Source organism: Mauremys mutica, chromosome 16, assembly GCF_020497125.1.
Source record: "Mauremys mutica isolate MM-2020 ecotype Southern chromosome 16, ASM2049712v1, whole genome shotgun sequence".
Lineage (NCBI taxonomy): Eukaryota > Metazoa > Chordata > Testudines > Geoemydidae > Mauremys > Mauremys mutica.
Window position 1 is genome coordinate 12,137,706 of NC_059087.1, and position 20,277 is coordinate 12,157,982.

Sequence of the window (20,277 nt, forward strand, 5' to 3'; positions counted from 1 at the left end):
TTTTCACAGAAAGCTTTCTCATTAAAAATAAAGGAGTTTCTTTACAAACATTTTTTTGGAGGGAAAAAACAGTTTTGGGTGAAAATATTCATCAGCTGAAAACCACTGGCTTCAAAATGAAAAATTTTCTGTTTTAGTTGCCAAAAACTGAAAATTGGTTTTATTTTAATGAAAACTTGATTTTTTTTCTCCAAAGGAAAAAAAAATCATCTCCCAACCAGCTCTCACATTTCACATAATTTGAGAGCCACAAACACTTGTCTCTTCTTTCAGTGCTCTCCCTCTGGATCATACTGCTAAAACAGCACTCATTCAAACCAGAAAGCAGCAGGCTGCAAACGGTGGCCCAATCCTATAAACTGCTCTGCACAGACCCTGCCCTTTGCTTGTGCAGGGCAGTTTGCAGGATCACTACCTATGTATCATTATTATCTTTAGCATCACTGGAAGAGCCCAACCATGCCACACTCTTTACTACTGAACTAGATGGGAGTCCTTATTGAGTAAATTGAGTTGGATCAGCCCCTTAGTGTGCAAACATACGTGTTAATGAGAATAAATAAATTAAACAAGGGTCCGGGCTTAACCTCCCAACCTCCTCTCTACAAACCTGAATAAAGTAATTACCTCTGAACTTTCAAATGTGACCCCTGAGCATGAGTGTCGTCAAGTGGATAGGGCACAAAACTGAGAGTTAGGAGATCTGGGCTCTAATCCCAACTCCATTATTTACCTTGTGCAGGATATTAAGCAAGTCACTTTACCACTCTCTTTCCTCTCCCATCAATTGTCTGCCTTGACAGTGAATCCTCAAAAATCAGGCTTGCTATGTATGACTGTGAGCTCAAATGTGAAATTTCTGGCAGTCAAATTCTAGCTGCCTTGTGCTGATGCTAGTACTGTTGAGACAAATTATAGAGATGGATCTGAGTGGCAAAATTCATAAGAGAATTTGAACTTCCCCAAAGTTCGGGGCTGTTTGGATACAATGATTCGATTCAGCTGATCATGTCATTCAGATTCAGATAAAAACTCAAGGGTGGTTTTGGTTCAAGTACCACTTTATTATATTATGGCTGGGACACTTTTAAATGCAGCTTCCCTGGATGCTGTCATCACAGAAATTCTCTTTTCTTGTAAAAATTCCAATTCCTAGCATCTCAGTAGCACACATTTATCAGAAATGCTGATTACTGCCACACAGCAAAAAGGAGATACGGCTCCACATGTCATGTTTTGCTCCTTAGGGGAAAGGCTATAGCACAACAAGATGTTGCTGCTTTGCTGCAATCCAGCCGATCTTAAGGAAAATATCTAAACAGATGGGTTGCTTTGAAGATCAGAGAAAGGGAGTTTTAAATTTCACAAATATTAATTTATTTCACCTGTATTTCCAATAGGTTTCAGAAGAGAAGATAAAACGCATTCAGTTGCCCATAGCAGCAAATCCACAGGGGTCATACTCACTTTTGTCTCATACAAAGTATCAGGGAAAAAAGCACTGATATTGTTACAAATGTTATTTTAGTGGAAAACAAGGGTACGTCCATACTTACCGCCGGGTCGACGGGTAGCGTTCGACTTCTCGGAGTTCGAACTATCGCGTCTAATCTAGATGCGATAGTTCGAACTCCGAACGCGCTCCCGTCGACTCCGGAACTCCACCACCGCGAACGGCGGTGGCGGAGTCGATGGGGGAGCCGCGGACTTCGATCCCGCGGCGTCTGGACAGGTAAGAAGTTCGAACTAAGGTAGTTCAACTTCAGCTACGCTATTCACGTAGCTGAAGTCGCGTACCTTAGTTCGACCCCTCACCCTAGTGTAGACCAGGCCCAAGTCAACAGCACTTTCAAACAAAGACCCTTGCATCAGGGTCTGCTCTACAACAGTATAAAATGGAGTAATTCAATTCAAGTCAATGTTTGCTAAATTTCACATCCAAGCAGTGTTGAGGTGCATACTCCATCAGATTACCTTCCTGAATTGTGCATAGGTTCTTTACTCTTTTTTGCAATAATAATAAATAAGCCCTCAGCTTGCACCCATCTGCCTAGCAGAGTTGCAAGTGCAAAATATATATCTATGGATCTAATAGGCGAAATATATACTGAACTAGAAGACAGGTTTTACTGCTCACATCAATGTCTTCTGGTGTAAAAGCCCAGCCAATAACAGTTCTTATTTTGACACTAAACTTGATTAAATGCAAATTACTGTCAATTCACAGCAGTCTATTTTTCAGGCGTCTCATGAGCCATGGATTTACAGTTCATTTCCTTTTTTCTTTTTTGGTTTTCTTCTCTCTGTTACATGCCCCTGGAGTCAGTGAAGTTCTGCATCTCTCTAGCTTGTGTCCCAGGTTCATTACATGGGGATCCTGGCCAAGTCCCTTGTGAAATGAGCTTTGGTTTCCTGTCACGGTCCATGGCAAGTGCTAGCGCACGGATCAGAGTGGCGTAGCACATCATTCAGCAGTGTTTGTGGAGCTGTCAGTTTTCTATTCCCCAGAAGCCCAGGAAGGAAATAACACAAAAAGTAAATTAGCTTGTGGCCCAAGAGAAGGCGTCCCTTCTTGCTCAGAGGGAAGGCGACATTGGTCTCAGGCAGAGGGCAGTACATCATACCTCCACTTGAGTATGCAGTTTAATTTTCCTTTTCCAGTACATGTATTTTTTATTTGCACCATAATTTTCAATTCATTCTATTGGTGCCGACTGTCCACTGGCAACTAGAAAACCATTAATCTCCTTCAGAGCAATATTCAGGGTAGTGAAGGGCCTGAGTGACTATGGCTCAGGCCTCCTGAAGCTTGCTGGGGGCAGGTCTATTCTACAGCCGGGATCGAATCTCTGAGATTGATCCACTGGCGGTTGATTTAGCGGGTCTAGTGAAGACCTGCCAAATTGACAGACGATCGTCTCCAGTTGATCCCTGTACTCCACCCCCGATGAGAAGAGAAAGGTAAGTCGACGGGAGAATTTCTCCTGTTGACCCCTGCGGTGTATACCCCACAGTAACTAGACCTAAGGTACGTCGACTCCAGCTACATTATTCACGTAGCTGGGGTTGCGTAGCGTAGGTTGACTTACCGGGGTACTGTAGACATAGCTGGGATGGTTAGGCATGTGCAGCAGCCAGCTTGACTCTGACATTCCCACAGTTCTCTAGTGGCTCACTGAGATGTAACTTGTATCCATTATTGATCCCCATCTGGTAAATTCAAAGCCTTTTCTTCATCTCTCAGTCAACATTAAATAAAAGTTATGGAGAGGAGTTTTGGAAGGGAGTGTTCATGAAAGTGCAGCAACACAATGAGACTTCTCCAGGTTAACGATTAGAGAGGCAGGCACCTGCTTTCATCATCACATGTATCTCCAAAGACCCCAAATCAGCTTCCACTGCAGCCAATGGCAGAACTCCCATTGAGGTCAGTAGGAGCACAAATCAAGGACCAAGTCTTTCCCAAACCCTTTTCTAAATCCATGGTTGGCATCTACAACTAGAGCTGAGTGAATAACTGATTTTTTGGTTCAATGGCCAAACCAAAAAAATCCAAAAAATAATTTGGCTTGTTTCAAACCGAAAGTGATTTTTCCCAGTTTTTCTCAACAAAATGCAAAAACTCCCAAAATTTTGTTCAGGTCAAACAAAACATTTTTAAAAATGTCATTTTAAGTTGGCATTTTTTGTTTCAAAAAATGGTGATTTGAAGTAACATTGTCCAAACAGTTTGTTTCAAAATTTCTGAATTTTTTGTTTTTTGGGGGGTTTTTTGGCCGAAACTATTAGCCAAATCAGACCAGAATTTGTGAATAGTTTCCAAGCATCGAAAAAATATTGGCCAGTTCTATCTATGACAAATATCAGCTCAAGCTTGCCAGCATTATTAATCAAACGTTCTTTGCAGAAAAATCTTGTTTGTAACCTTGAGAGTTCACTGCAGAACTCAGTCCATCTATTTTTATTTCTAGTCCAGATACTCGCCTCCTCTTCCTCTATTTCATCTCTTCTTTGCTCACTGCTTCAGTGGTTTGAAAAGGGAAAACTTCAGGTTTTTCACCTTGTCAAACAAGCCACAGCCGGGCACCCTGTCAAAAGAAGCTCAACACTGGATCAACATTCCATTCCAACTGTCTGAACACATCCTTAGTCTTTCCAGACTGTGAAGGTATGTCCGACACACAGGCTGTGTTTACAATGTGCTTTTCTCTTAAAAATTACCACTGTAGCACTACCAGCAATGCAGCGCCACCATTGTTAGAAACAGTGGTAGCTCTAAGGTCCCCGTGTTTTCATTCCTGTGCTATGTGACTCTTTTTATAACACATCCAGATGATGTGGTAAAAACCATAGGAAAGGCGTTTGTAAACTAGAGCTCCACATTTCCTGCTGCTGGGAGAGCAGCAGCCATTGTCCATTCAAAACACTGTTTCTGAGTCCATCTTGCTAGCTCATCTCTCCAACGGGACCACATCACACCCCTCTTTGCATCCCTCCACGACTCCATTTTTGCACCCTGTCAGACACAAGGTCCTTGACTTTCAGGGCCATTTAAGGCCCTTCACCATTTAGTTTCACTCTCCCTATCAGATCTAAAGGCTTATCTTGCTGCTGGCCCTCACCTTTGCCCTGCAAGTGATGGTCCACTTGCCTGACCACTTCTCACTCGAGCACATCTGTGCTTTCTCTCACGCTGCCCATCTTTGCATTGGAAAAGCTCCCTGGTAAAATCCCTGAAGCTGCCACCTCCCTGGCAAAATCCCTCCTCAAAAGCTAACTCTGCTGCTTGCTGTCTTGCTGCCAGCTGGCACTGGCTGGGCAAGTGATGAGCTGTGGCTTCTCTTTTCCTGATCAACTCTGTTTTACTGTTCACTCTGACCTCATCCTCTCAACTCATCTGCACTCTGTTTGTCTGTTTCATCGAGATGATACAGCCCATCACGTACACACTGGGCGCTCTCCAGGTCAGAGGCTGCCTTCGTCGTTAGATGTTTGTACTGCACCGAGCACAATAAGGCCCCAAGCCTTGACTGGAGCTCCTAGCCTTTCCATAAAAGAAATAAACAATAACTGGGGGGAAATTTAAGAAAAAGCCCAGTGAAGACAACACCGTGGTTTGTTGGTCTCCATCTTGAGAAAAAACTGGGAGCTCCTAATTAAGACTCTTGCATCTTCAGTACAGCCATAATTCACATTGCGTTATACAGATGCAAATTACAATGCTGTTAGAGGTGAACATTATAAGAACAGAGAAAAGGATATATAAAGATTCATAACTCAATTTACAATGAACACGAATAGCCAGATTCTGACAAAATACATGAATAAGGGTATCACAATTTGGCCCTACCATCTGAGTCTATTAAAGACATACCAAAATAAACCACCTATGGAGAACATTCAACAGAATTCTGCCTTTAGTGAATCAGAATACACATGTACATGCTTTAAAAGCTACAGCGTGATAGGATGCAAATACTGACAAATCCTAACACAGCAGAAATGGACTCCTGCTACAATAACTCCTCACTTAAAGTCATCCCAGTTAACGTTGTTTTGTTGTTACGCTGCTGATCAATTAGGGAACATGACCATTTCAAGCTGCACAATGCTCCCTTATAATGTTGTTTGGCAGCCGCCTGCTTTGTCCACTGCTTGCAGGAAGAGCAGCCTGTTGCAGCTAGCTGGTGGGGGCTTGGAACCAGGGTGGACCGGCAGCCCCCCTATCAGCTCCCCACTCCCTTAAGTTCCCTGTGCGGCAGCCTCTCAGCAGGCTAGCAATTGCAGCTGTCCCTCCCCCCACTGCCATGTGCTGCTCCTGCCCTCTGCCTTGGAGCTGCTCCCGGGAGCCTCCTGCTTGCTGTGCGGGGGGAGGAGAGGGAAAGAGGGGCTAATGTTGGGGTGTCCTGCTCTCCCTTACTCCTGCCCCCCACTTACCCCTTCTCCATATAGAGCAGGGTGGGGACAGGGCTCAGTACGCTGGCCGCAGCTGCTGTCTCAACTTCCTGATCTTTTTAAAGGCAATGTACGTAGAAAGGTGTCAGCGTACTTATAGGGGCAATGCACATCTCTCTCTCTCTCTCTCTCTCCCACACACAGGGTGTGTGTCTTTGTCTGCCATGCTGTCTCCCCTTCCTCCATTCATGCTGCCTTGTAGAGTGTGAGATTACATTAATAACAATTTGTTAACCCTTGAGGGCTCAGCCGAATGCTAGTTCATCATTTAGCAGTAAGGCATTCCCTGGGAAATATCCCACCCTCTTCTACCCTCTAACTTCACCACCTCCACCAAGCTTCACAATCAGCATTGCTGTGTACAGTATTAAATTGTTTGTTTAAACCTTATATGGTGTGTGTGTGTGTATGTATATATATATAATAGTATATATATATATATATACACACACACACACACCATATAAGGTTTAAACAAACCATATATATATTTTTGTCTGGTGAAAAAAAATTCCCTGGAACCTAACCCCCGCATTTACATTAATTCTTATGGGAAAACTGGATTTGCTTAACATCATTTCGCTTAAAGTAGCATTTTTCAGGAACATAACGACAACGCTAAGCGAGGAGTTACTGTACCTACGTTCCTACAGGATGCAGCCACTAGTGGAAAATGAAATTATATGTTGATTGAATTATTTAATGGAAGCAATGCTACACATACTATTATACAATCACCATCTAAGCAGAAGTATGATAGTGCCCTTAGCATACTATAAAATCCCAGACTGAAAGGATTAAATGTGTGATTAAAATAAAGATAATTTGTTAATGTTTAAAAGGAAGTGCCAAACTGATGACTCTGCAAACTGAAAACCTCTGTGTCTCTACAAAACAGCTGGAACATGGACACCGGTTGTGTAAGCTTCTTCCACAACAATTCAGCCTCAATCTGGAGGGATCACATCTGTGGTGAGAGGATATACCAGTCTCTGTGGCTCTCTCAGTCCTTGATCACTCTTGTAAGATTTCCAACAGTCATGGAATTAGATCCAAATGTGGCAGTGGGCTTTATTTGGTGTGTTGTGGACACCTGTCCATAAGGAACTGGACTGACACCCACTAGCTTAGATCACCAGGTTAGAAACAGCATTCAGCTGGCAGTGACTTTCTATCACTACCCACATGGACAAGATTTGACTCCATGACAATCCCTATGCCATAGCCAACCCCAAAAGTGAAGCACGTCAATCCTTCACCCACACAGCTGGTTTTTATACTTTCCTCCTCATATCAACTTGATTCCCATTCAGTAACTATGTGCTCAAATCACTTGAACAGCAATTTATAAAATCCTAAATGCAACTATAATTTATTTTATATCCCCTCTCTTTTAGTCTGATGACTCCCTCAAAGTGGCATCTTCATTATTTCATTTTATTCCAAGACAATCAGGGGGAAAAAACCAGTAATAAAAGTCATCTTTATCTAATGATCAGGAAGGCCCCTATTTAGCAAAGCACTTAAGCACGACTTATTTTGTGTCTGTTGTGCACAGCACTTAAGCACATGTTCAAGTTCCAGTGACTTCAATCGCATGCTCAAGTGTTTTGCTGCATAGGAATGGACTTACTTGTGCTTGAAGTAATCATCATCATTGTGTTCCCATAAGTGTTTTGCTTAATTGGGATGCTATACAGGCAACAGAATCATCAGAGAAAGCATATTTCTTTTAGCATTCTATTACAGCCTCTTACATTTGAAATGAAGAATATAGGCAATGTTATTAGACACTGGGTTACCAGACTTCAATGTATTAGCCATACCTTTAGGACCTGCTCTAAGTTCTCCAGCTTGGCTTGGAGCTGGTGTTTCTCCTTCACAGCCAAATCTCGTTCTTTGGTCACTATGGTGAGGGTTTCTCTAAGCTGAACATAGTCTGATTTCACCTAAAAATATAAAAAAGTAAAATAAAATAAAAAGGAAGAGTGAAAGGTAAAGTACTCTCAATGTAGACAGTTTACCAAGAGAAAAGCACATCTGAAATGAACACCATTCGCTTGTGCAATTCTGCCCAAAGCCATCAAATGGGGACAGGAAAAAATATAAAGCAGAAAATAAGAGATAAGAAACAAAAGCAAAAATTGAAATCAGGTAAGGGGTTAAACTTGAGTGAAAAAAAGAAACAGTACAAGAAGGAAATCGTGTGAGTATATCATGTGCGCGCAAATACACACATGCACACACCCACTCTCATTTGGTACGGTTACAAACAATCTGACAATCAACATTTAATTGGGCATAAGTTAAAAAACTAAAAGGAAAAGGCTAAAATATATACCAGTAAATACGCAAAATAGATGAAAGTAACTCAGATCAAATAGTTTTGTTACACCTCACTCCACCCTCACTTTTTTGTCTGTATGTTATGTATCTGGACTCCAATCCTGCACAGAGATCTGTTAGTGTAGATTTCTGGTACAGTGTTACTCCAGGCAGATGTAGGGAGCTGCTTTAGACAATGCAGCTGTTTGCAGGATCAGAACCCTCAGCTGTAAGCTCTGAGGCCCTGGTCTTGCAATCATCGGTGCATGTGAGTAACTTTATTAATGAAGATATTTCCATAGATTTTAATAAGGCCACTCGTGTGAGCAGAGATACACACATGCTTAAGTGTCTGCAGTATCAAGCCTTGTTTTTGTAAGTGTCTACCACACTGGTGTTCTATAAATAAAAGCAGCGTCCTATGATTCTTCCTCCTCATCTGAGGTTGCAGAGATGTGAGTATAAACAGATCATACATATACCATTTCTGATTTAATCTTTTGACTTCATCAAGTCAGCCTGTTCTAAACTAATAATAAGCATGAGCAACAGAGCAGAGTTAAAATGTATAATCAAATTATTTTCCGTTCTGAAGGAAAAGAAATATTCACATGCAGCAAAAATTGTGTTTTCCCTTAAAATCTTTGCACATGTCCTATTTCCAAATATGACAATGTCATGAGGTTAAGTTATTCAGCAAATAAGGCTTAACTTCTTATTTAATTTACCCCAGAGTTAGCTTAGGCTTTCAGTGCAAGTAACTCAGCACAAAATAGAGGATTTTGGGAACCTTCAAGTCTGCACATAATATGGAGACTGTGTAATATGTATTACATATATACGTTGTGTATTTAGAAAATAAATTATTTAATCAATATTCCATGGACCAGTTCTCTTCCTTGAGCTTTTGATCCATATCCTCAGCTAGTGTAAAGTGTGAGAATCTGGCCCCTCACCTCTGTTGGTGGCACCAGGCATGACCCAGTGTTGACAGAGGGGTGGAAAATGACAGTGCCAATGAAGGCTCCCTGTATTAGGCCTCTGCTTGTCTGAACCGCTTCCATGTTTAAACTTTAATTAACCCCACAGGCTAGATGGAAAGAATGGAATGTGTGGCAACTAGTTATCAGTACCAGGAGGCAATTATACAGCCTGCTTGCACCTGGCTAAAGGGAGTGAAACAGAATGACCGGTCAAGAAAAGTTACTAACGAAATAATATGTTTTTTGCCAAGAATGATCTAACCTGTTTAAAGTAATTGCTGCTTCATAATGTATTTGCTGTATGGGAACTAAAAAGGAGGGAGAAGAGGGGGGCGAAGGGGGAAAGCTGGGCATTGGGGGTAATAGACATGCTTAGCTAAGATCATGTATAAAGACAGAGAGCTGCTTTTCTGGGGTGTGCTTGATCTGAGGTGTGTTCCTCCAAGCATCCTGCGCTTTGAGATCTCAAATAAACTTTTTTTTGCTTCTCCACCCTGGTGTGTCTAATTGGAGCGAGGCACTCCGGGCAACGAATCACTGTTTGCTGCCTCAGGCCTTTTGGGCCGGCAACAGTTTTGGCGTCCCTGGGTGGGCTTGAGGCTAAATTTAGCCTTGCCCGGACCCCTCCTGGAGGTCGACGGATTGCGGCGACGACCGATGCCTAGCGCGCACCGGTGACTTCATCGGGGGCCTCGGCGGAGACGCGGTGTGGTCGACCCCGGAGGGCACTACGGTGCAACGCGCTCAGATAGTGGAGAAGCAGCTACGGGCGACGGTGGGGAACCGGTCTCGTGAATAAGGTAGGAACAGTCCAGTGCTGTTAACCTTTTGTTTGCCTGTTAAGACCTGGGGACGCCCAGTGTCTTCCCATAGGTATGGGGCAGGGACAGAGTACAGGCAGGGTACGGTGTACACCCTTAGAATGCATTCTGATGAATTGGAAAGTGTTTGAAAAAGATCCATTGACTAAAAGTAAACTGAAAAGATTCTGTACAGTAAACTGGCCTCAGTACCAGCTAGAGGGCCAGGAAAGGTGGCCACCGGAGGGATCACTTAATTACAACACGATCCTTCAATTAGCTTTGTTTTGTCAGCGAATGAATAAGTGGAATGAATTTATGTATGCACAGTTGTTTATGTTGTTGAGAGATAGGTCAGATCTGTTGCAAGAGTGTAATCTGACTCCGGCAGGCTCGGCAGTCACTGTTGTTAGTTCCCCGAACCCCTCCCCGGTTGTAATGGCAGAGTCGGTGTCCCCTTCGGCTCCTACACCCCCACCGTATAAAGACCAGGTGCCTCAGGTTTCAGAGATTGCTCCTTCAGTGGGATTTTATCCGTTGATTACTGAGACTGTGGTGGCTCGCCCGGGAGCAGAGGGGTGCCGGGCCACTACTATGCTAGTTTACTCACATGTGCCTTTTAACCCAGTGGACTTAGCAGCCTTTAAGGCACAGGCAGGGGAATTCTCCACGAATCCCAGCAAGTTTATTTCGGTTTTTGAGGGATGTTTTGCCAGTCACAAGCCTGACTGGGATGACTGTAATATCCTTATAAGGACCCTGTTGTCTAAAGTGGAGAGGAATCAGGTTATAGCTAAGGCAAGAGAAAGAAAAAAGGCAAGTGAAGATGATGGTTGCAGCAGTACAGGCCAGTGACAAGAGGAAGTTTCAGGAAGGTGGTGGAAGGGGCCGGGGGATGAGAGGTCGTGGACGTGGGCGCCCTGGCTCACAGGAAAGGCGTTTGAGACGCAATCAGTGTGCCATATGCCGAAAAGAAAGACACTGAAAAAATAAGTGCCCCGAGAGGGAAGATACCCCTATGATGGCAGCAGAGAATCAAGACTAGGGGTGTCAGGGGAGACAGACTATCCTGCCCCCGGAACCCCGAGTAAAAATGCAGGTGGGAAATTCTGAAATAGACTTTTTAGTAGACTCTGGAGCAGCTCGAACCGCTGTAAATCAACCCCTCCAGCTGCCTGTGGCAGATTCCCTCACTGTGGTCGGCGCTACAGGAAAAGAAATCAAATGTCCAGTGTATGCCCCAGCAAAATGTGCTTTGGGAGACAGAACTCTCTCCCACAAGCTGGTTTACCTCCCCGACTGCCCAACGCCTCTACTGGGACGGGATCTGCTTTGTCGCTTAGGTGCCACCCTGCACTTCACCCAAGATAAAATCACCCTCACCTTGCCCCCAGAGAATGCCTGGATAATGACTCTTGCAGTTGAGCCCTCAGCCATGCAAGCCCCAGAGTGGAGCCAGTGGGAAGACCAGGTTTTTCCTCTAGTATGGGCATCGGGGGTCCCAGGAAAGGCAGTACATCACACCCCCATTAAAGTTCAGCTCCTGCCAGGAAAAAGTCCGGTGCGGATCAAGCAGTATCCGATAAAGAGGGAGGCCAGAGAAGGGCTGCAGGAAACTATAAATCAGTTTCTGAAGTACGGGGTACTGCGAGAATGTCAGTCAGCCTGGAACACCCCCATCCTGCCTGTTCAAAAGCCCAATGGCACCTATCGGCTGGTCCAGGACCTAAGGGCAGTTAATAAACGGGTTAAGACTCTGCACCCCCTTGTTCCAAACCCATATACACTGTTGGCATTTATAGGAGGGCAGTACACCCACTTTTCAGTCCTAGACCTGAAAGATGCTTTCTTCACAATTCCGGTCGACACACAATCTCAGGAGATTTTCTCCTTCGAGTGGGAAAACGACCGAAGAGTTAAAAAGCAACTTTGCTGGACTGTGTTAGCACAGGGATTTAAGAACTCCCCCACGCTGTTCGGCCAGGCTCTGGCCAAAGACCTGGAGGAGTGAAATACTCCGGACGGAATTCTCCTCTTGCAGTATGTGAACGACCTGTTAATTGGGGCGGTGGGATTAACCCCTTGCCTCCACGCCACTGTGAGCCTCCTGAACTTTGTTGGACTCAGAGGATACCGGGTAGCTCAGAGCAAGGCTCAAATTGCCCTCTCAGAAGTACAGTACTTAGGATTTCACATAAGACAGGGGGAGAGACAGCTTTCAAACGAGAGGAAGGAAGCCATCTGTCAAATTCCTATCCCAAGCAATCGTAAACAGCTCAGGGCTTTTCTGGGCATGGCAGGCTTTTGCAGAATATGGATCCCAGAGTTCGGACTGTGGGCTAAGCCCTTGTATGAATGTGTTAAGGGAATGGATCACGATCCCTTTCACTGGTCCTCAGAAGCTGACAAGGCATTTAAAGTGTTAAAGAGAAAGCTAATGGAAGCTCCAGCACTCGGTCTTCCAGACCTCTTTAAGCCGTTTCAACTGTATGTGCATGAAAAGAAGGGAGTGGCTCTAGGGGTGCTTACTCAATTATTAGGCACTTGGAAACGTCCTGTGGCATATTTCTCTAAACAACTGGATCAAGTTGCCAAGGGGTGGCCAGCTTGCCTGCGAGCTGTCGCGGCAACTGCCCTAGTGCTTGGTGAAGCAGAGAAACTGACTTTGGGGGGAACTGTGCAGGTGTATACCCCTCATATGGTTCAAGCCCTGCTGGACACTAAGGGTGGTCTCTGGCTCACGCAGGCTCGGGTAGCTCGGTACCAGGCTAAACTCCTAGAAAATCCTGAAGTTACCCTGCAGACCTGCCCCTCCCTCAACCCAGCCACTATGTTACCAGAAACAGAGGAGCAGAAACATGACTGTTTAAAAATCATAAATGCCCAGTACTCCAGCCGTCCAGATTTAAAAAATCAACCGCTCTCAAATGCAAACTGTAAGTGGTATACTGATGAAAGCAGTGCTGTCATAAATGGGCAAAGGAGGGCGGGCTATGCTGTTGTGACCCTCTACGATACAGTGAAAGCAGAGAGTTTACCTGCTGAAACATCTGCCCAGCTTGCTAAACTAGTAGCATTAACCCGTGCACTTAAACTGGCAAAAGACAAACGGGTTAATATTTTTACTAACTCAAAATATGCTTTTGGGGTATTGCATGCTCACGCTGGTCTGTGGAAACAAAGGGGAATGCTTACAGCTCAGGGGTCCCCGGTCAAGCATGGGACACAGATTCTCCGGCTTCTGGAAGCGGTGCAGCTCCCCTCAAAGGTAGCAGTGGTGCACTGCAAGGCTCATCAAAGAAAAAACCAGGACGTAGCCAAGGGCAACGCCAGGGCCGACAGGGAAGCCAAGCGGGCTGCCACCCTGGAACCATTGGAAGCTGAGGAGGCCCATGTGCATGCCCTCATCCCATCAGTGGGTGAGCTCCCAGCCCCTCAGTACTCTCGTGAAGAAAGAAATCTGGCCGACTCCCTTGGGCTCCAGGAAAAGGAGGGATGGTTCCACTCCACAGAAAAAAAAATCCTCCTACCTAAAAGCCTAATACGGCCAGTACTACAGAAACTACATCAGACCACTCACGCTGGAAGGGAGGCTCTCACCCAGCTTATAAATAAGTATTTTCTAACCTCTGGATTAAGACCCCTGGCTTCCCAGGTACAGGCTGAGTGTTTAGTCTGTCAAAAGAACAACCCTCGACCAGGAGTGTCAGTGCCACCAGCCACTCTGGAACCTACCCCAGGGCCAGGATTGGTGTGGCAAGTAGACTTCACTGAATTCCCCCGAACCCAAGGGTTCAGGTACCTCCTTGTCATGGTGGATCGATTCAGCGGATGGCCTGAAGCCTTCCCATGCCGAAACAACACTGCCAAAACTGTGGCTCTCAAGTTTGTCAAGGAGATCATTCCTCGCTTTGGACTCCCCCAGTGGATGGAATCTGACAATGGAACACACTTCACATCGCAAGTCATTCAGGGGATTTCGGATGTTCTACAAATCACCTGGAAGCTCCACACTCCATGGCGACCACAGGCCAGTGGAGTAGTGGAACGTACTAATCAGACACTCAAGCGGCATCTCTCAAAGGTCTGCCAAGAGGCTTCTCTTCAGTGGCCTGATGCCTTACCCCTTGTTTTGCTCCGAGTTCGTGCTCTCCCAAAGGGCAGGTTAAAGCTTAGTCCCTTCGAGATTATGTTTGGGAGGGCATGGCCTATGAATGGTACACCGGTTCTGTTAGGGGAGTGGGAGGTAGGCTGCGGTTTCTTATCTCAGTACATGTGCTCTCTGTCTGCTGTTCTCTGTTCTCTCCACAGGTATACCAAAGATTTGCAGCCTCTCCCGCTGGATGCCCCTGTCCACTCCCTGCAGCCTGGTGACTCCGTTCTCGTTCGTACCTGGAAGGACGAGCCTCTCCAAGAGAAGTGGAAGGGACCTCACACCGTCCTGCTGATCACCCACACAGCAGCAAAAGTTGAGGGATACAAGAACTGGATCCACTACTCCCGTCTGAAAGCAGTGCCAGCTCCTGAACGGTGGACCGTCCAACCTGCGGAGAAGACTGCCAACGACGATCTGGGACTTAAGCTGTTATTCAGGCGACAGTAAGGCCTGCTGGGAATGCCCTGTGACCCCTTTGGACAGTTACAGCGCACTCCCCGTGAACACTCCTCTCGTTGACTCCCGTTTCCCCCCGTGTCCCGAAGGTCCCTATGTACCCTCTCATTGACAGCCCCAGCTCCATAGAACTCAATTACGTTTTGTCCACAGTATATGAGAACACTCAGCCAAAGGTTTGTTGAGTATTCTCAAAGGAGGGAATTGTTGGTGGCACCAGGCATGACCCAGTGTTGACAGAGGGGTGGAAAATGACAGTGCCAATGAAGGCTCCCTGTATTAGGCCTCTGCTTGTCTGAACCGCTTCCATGTTTAAACTTTAATTAACCCCACAGGCTAGATGGAAAGAATGGAATGTGTGGCAACTAGTTATCAGTACCAGGAGGCAATTATACAGCCTGCTTGCACCTGGCTAAAGGGAGTGAAACAGAATGACCGGTCAAGAAAAGTTACTAACGAAATAATATGTTTTTTGCCAAGAATGATCTAACCTGTTTAAAGTAATTGCTGCTTCATAATGTATTTGCTGTATGGGAACTAAAAAGAAGGGAGAAGAGGGGGGCGAAGGGGAAAAGCTGGGCATTGGGGGTAATAGACATGCTTAGCTAAGATCATGTATAAAGACAGAGAGCTGCTTTTCTGGGGTGTGCTTGATCTGAGGTGTGTTCCTCCAAGCATCCTGCGCTTTGAGATCTCAAATAAACTTTTTTTTGCTTCTCCACCCTGGTGTGTCTAATTGGAGCGAGGCACTCCGGGCAACGAATCACTGTTTGCTGCCTCAGGCCTTTTGGGCCGGCAACACCTCCCAACACTGTCTAGGTTTAAGCAAAAACGATGAGTCTGGCAATGTAACAATTACAGAGTATATCACATCAGGAATTGAAATCTTCAGAACATAACACCACAAAGAACATTAACAATTCAAACCCACTACTAATAGATACATAAGTAAAGATATATAGCGTTCACATAAACGTGACAAACACACATCTTCACAACGCTGCTCGCAAGGACATAAACGAAACAAAGCCCATACCATTTTTGCTCAATAACAGTCTGGACAACATCTGTTTTCTTTGTCCAGTTGACAATCAGAAATGTAACAGTGAAAGCAGGATTAGTGAATGCAGGGCTGGGTAAGGGAAGGAAAGGCAGTGCAATAATTATAGGGAAAAAATGTGTAGGCTCTGACTGTGGGTCAAAGTTAGTTTCTCCTTTCCAACACAGCTATAGACGGGACAAGTTCTCTTTTTGTTTGATTAGTACAGCAGCATTTTTTTAAATCCAAAGACATTAAACAATCTCCTGCGGTGATATCCATTCAGAAAAACCCTGGAAAACCACATTTTCCCTCTGGCTCCAGTTTGTTAACTCGTGAATTTCACGATGGTTCAAATTGAATCTAAACTGTTCAATGTAACCCTGCTATTTGTCTTTGCAGAGGGCTTTTCAGAGTGCAATGGGCTGGAAAAGAGGAAGAACAAATCTTGTTTTCCATGAGAACTAATGTAATTACCATCAACCTCAGGAAAGTTTTTTCCTCCATGTATATTTTATTTTCCCTTTCCATTCAAAACTCTTTACAATAGGAGACATATTCATTTAAACAATGGATTTTCAGAAGTTATTAACTTCCTGCATACTTGGTATTGTCTTTCGCTGCTCAGATTGCTTGATGTACATTGTAAAAATATAATGTGGTGGGGACAGGGAGGTGATGAGACTTTGCCATCAACAATGCAAGCGTGTTATTGTCTGTGATTCTCAGTTAATTTACTAACGATGGATGAAGCACAAAGGTTTGGAGCAAGCTCCAAGAAGGGGTGTACAGTTCAGCATGAAAAAAATAATTATTTAATTGTGATAATTGAAAAATACTGGGCTCGAACCAGGACCAAACTAAGGTCGTTACATGGGACACCCAATTCTGTCATCTAAAAATACATGGCAGGTAAAGAAGACACACACAAAAAACACAAATGAACCAAAAATTGGGGACTATCTTGGCATGAGAAAAAGAGGGAGAAAGAGAGAGATTAGAGGGGGGAGAGAAGGAGAAAGTATAGCTGGATATTTAAGGGGTTGGGAGATGGGGGGAAGAGTAAAGAGAACATAGGAATGTAAGTCCAGGAAGAGAAGATAGTGTCCTGGGATGGGAAGAGAGCTATTATGAGCAGGAGTTGTCATGATAGACATGACAGAAGAGACATCATGATAAATAGTGTCAGAGGAGGGAAGGAAGATTTTGTAAAGGATATCTTTAGTGGGAAGGACATGAAGAGACACCAAAGGAAGAAAAAGACTTGGGACAGGTTGTAGGTAGACCTGAAGTAAAGGGGGAAAAGGGGGTGGGGAGATTACATAGGAACTGGGAGATATGGTATAGGGGGAAATGGGGGAAACAGAGGAAAGGGAACTGGGGAAAGAAAGCAAAAGTGGAAACATAACAAAAGGTAGGAGCAGAACAGAGAAATGACATGAATATAAAAGAAAAAGAATGAAAGCGAAAGGACAGTCAGAGAAGGAAATAAAGAAAGGGTAAAAGGAAGAGAAAAGCACAAGGAAACATGCATTTCTTTAGGGTTATGCAACTTTATTTTGATTTTATTCATGCTGCTATATGTTTTCAGATGCAGTCCATAAGGAACGAAGGGGACAGGAACGGTGATGTACTCGGGAAGGCACAGATAAGGGCCTGACTCTGGGTTACAAAGGTAACTTGCCAGCAACTGTGCATGCTAATTATAGCTGAGAGGAGATATTTCGAGGGTGTGGGAAACATGGTTGTATGTACTGTGGGAGGCAGGACCACGAGACGGCAGGAGTGTGGTGGCACTTTCTCACCATACATACATGAAACCTCATGATACAACTCTTTTAGTGTTGTTTCACAACTAGCTAGGCCTGGTCTACACTGGCGGTGTGTGTGTTGAACTAAGGTACGCAACGTCAGCTACGCAAATAGCGTAGCTGAAGTCGAACTACCTTAGTTCGAACTACTTACCCATCCTCACGGCGCAGGATCGAAGTCCGCGGCTCCCCCGTCAACTCCGCCACCGCCGTTTGCGGTGGTGGAGTTCCGGAGTCGACGGGAGTGCGTTCGGAGTTCGATATATCGCGTCTAGATGAGACGCGATATATCGAACTCCGAGAAGTCGATTGCTACCCGCCGACCCGGCGGGTAGTATGGACGTACAGGTTTGCAAGCATTACTGAAGGCACCCTAAATCTTAAGGGTGGTCTTCTAAAAGGATGAGAACAGCTGCCTATTGACACACAGAAAGTAACTGCAGTACCTTTATAAAACTAAATGAAAGTAATAGAAAATAGGCTTTATGTCTTGAGCTTGTGATGGTGTTGTCTAGTGGCTGCTCCACAGAAAGGACAAGGATAATGCTGCCAACTATGATAAATCTCCTTTAGTCTGGGGGTTAAAAGTTATAAGTCTATGCATTTGGATCAGAAGGACCTCGATTCTAGTCTTTGCTCACCTATAAGGGTGATTTATATGAGGACTATATCTGAGAAACACATGGTTTTGTTAAAATAGAAAAAAGAAATGGCAACCCAGTGGTACAGAAAAGGCAATTTTAGGGCCAATTTATTTTGGTTTTAAGATGTGGGGCTTGTCTATTGGGGGAAATAACCAGGAATAGCCATGGTGGAATAGCTATTCCACATGAATTCCCAAGTGGACACTCTTGTTCTGTGCTAAGAGTGTCTTTGTGCAGTTTAGCATAATCCATGGTGGAAGTGGATTAGACTGCGAGTGTGGAACAGCTATTGCACTTTAAATGCACATGCTAATTTATTTTCCAAAAGCTTTCCCCTGTAGACAAGCCTTTAGTGATAGCCTATTACCCCAAGGTAAGCATAAGGTTCATATCTATTACTGATGACAAACTGACAAGTCAGCTGGAGTCATAATTAATCCAGCATTTTGAATTAGTAAGAATGCGTTTAACTTGTTAGTGTGGCCCAGTGGATAACTCACTAGAGCAAGACTCAGGAGGCCCGGGTTCTATTCTACTGCCACTGCCTTGGTGGATGACCATGGCCAAGTCACTTCACCTGCCTGTGCCTCCATTTACCCATCTATAAAATGGAGATGATACTAACTTCCTTTGTAAAATGCTTTGAGATCTATGGATGAAAAGCACTATATAAGAGCTAGGTGTTATTGTTTCAATCTCCAGGAGAGAGAGAGATATATGATATAGAAGACAGATAGATGTATGTATACTTCACTCATTAACAATTTTCTCAAGAAGCTTATTCATAGTCAATTACAACTAGTATGATATATCTACATCATAGTTAAGAGATCTCACCTACAATAATTGTATTTGAAAATACAAACTAAAGTCAGATTCTGTTCTCACAACTCATTTATACCAGTATAACAGAGAGGCATCAGACCTAATGTCCTATTTGTTGGAGTGCAACTTTGTATATTCATAAATTTATCATTTTCCTTAATAATAAATCTTATTCTACAGTGTGGCTGACAAACATCCCTATTAGATTTTAACAAGGGATTACATGGTAATATGGTACATCCATTTACCAAAGGATTTCCAATTTTCTTATGTCTACTAGTAATAGTTATCTGGATTTAAAAAAAAATTTTTTTGAAGTGTTGGTGAGCATTGCATGTTTCTGCTGTACATTTTTTTCACATGGGAAATAAAGGGCCATGGGACCAGACAGTGCATCCCAGAGTTTTTCTGACAATGTACCTTGGGAAGATTTGTATTAGAGATGCATGGAATCTGCAGATGTGTTATCTGCCTGTCAGACAGAGAATATTTCATCCAAGGATCTCAAAGCCCTATAAAAAACACTTTAGCTTAATGATTATCCAAATGGTCCTAATAATCTGTATCTAAACCTGCTCCTTTAGACGTTCAGGACTTAATAAACAAAGATCTCTGCATATTTTCATTCTGCACCTTGGGAAGAAACAGAGGAAACACGTCTCCATAAATAATAATAATATTTTGTACTTCTACAGCACATTCTGACCAAGACTTTCTCCTCCTGAGGATTTTGCATTAAATCACACAGACAACTGTGATATGATTTCTTATATACAGTACCCAGAACAGCAGATGAGTGTTCCAGGAGTCTATCACTCCCTTATTTTTGTTTTACAAAATATGCACTAAAAGTGATTTTAATGATCTCTCCAACAAGCTGTCTGTTTAAGAACATATGCATGAAATTGAATTACAAATTGAGCACATCTATCAAAGCCCCCAGTGGCAAAGACAGTTGACCTAGATAGATCCATAGTAAACAGTCATGATTTCATGAGAGAAACACTGGGAACATTTTGCTCTGTGATGACTCTGCGTTAAATGCACACAAATGAGTGTGTCATCCACAAAGCTTTTCATTCCATATATTACCACACATCAAATACTTCTGTCACTTGGGTTGGTTATGAAATCTAGAATATTAATGAAGCATCTTCAGTTTTTCGTAATACTATGGAATTACTAGAAAAATACTGCAGTTTATTTCATTGGTAAGGAGCTCATTTAGCCAAGCAGTGAAAGAACATTTCTCCCTGTGCCAAATACAGTTTACTTACACTGAT

General features: G+C 43.8%; 1 protein-coding gene across 4 annotated transcripts in view; it reads right to left on the minus strand.

Annotated features, from left to right (window-relative positions):
• Positions 1-20,277, minus strand: part of RIMBP2 (RIMS binding protein 2) — a 338,869-nt gene that overhangs the window by 113,696 nt on the left and 204,896 nt on the right. For all 4 annotated transcript variants that reach the window (XM_044989706.1, XM_044989705.1, XM_044989709.1 and 1 more), the window contains one exon: positions 7,782-7,904. In XM_044989706.1, coding sequence (XP_044845641.1) covers positions 7,782-7,904 — 123 coding nt within the window. The remainder of the gene's footprint in view (positions 1-7,781; positions 7,905-20,277) is intronic.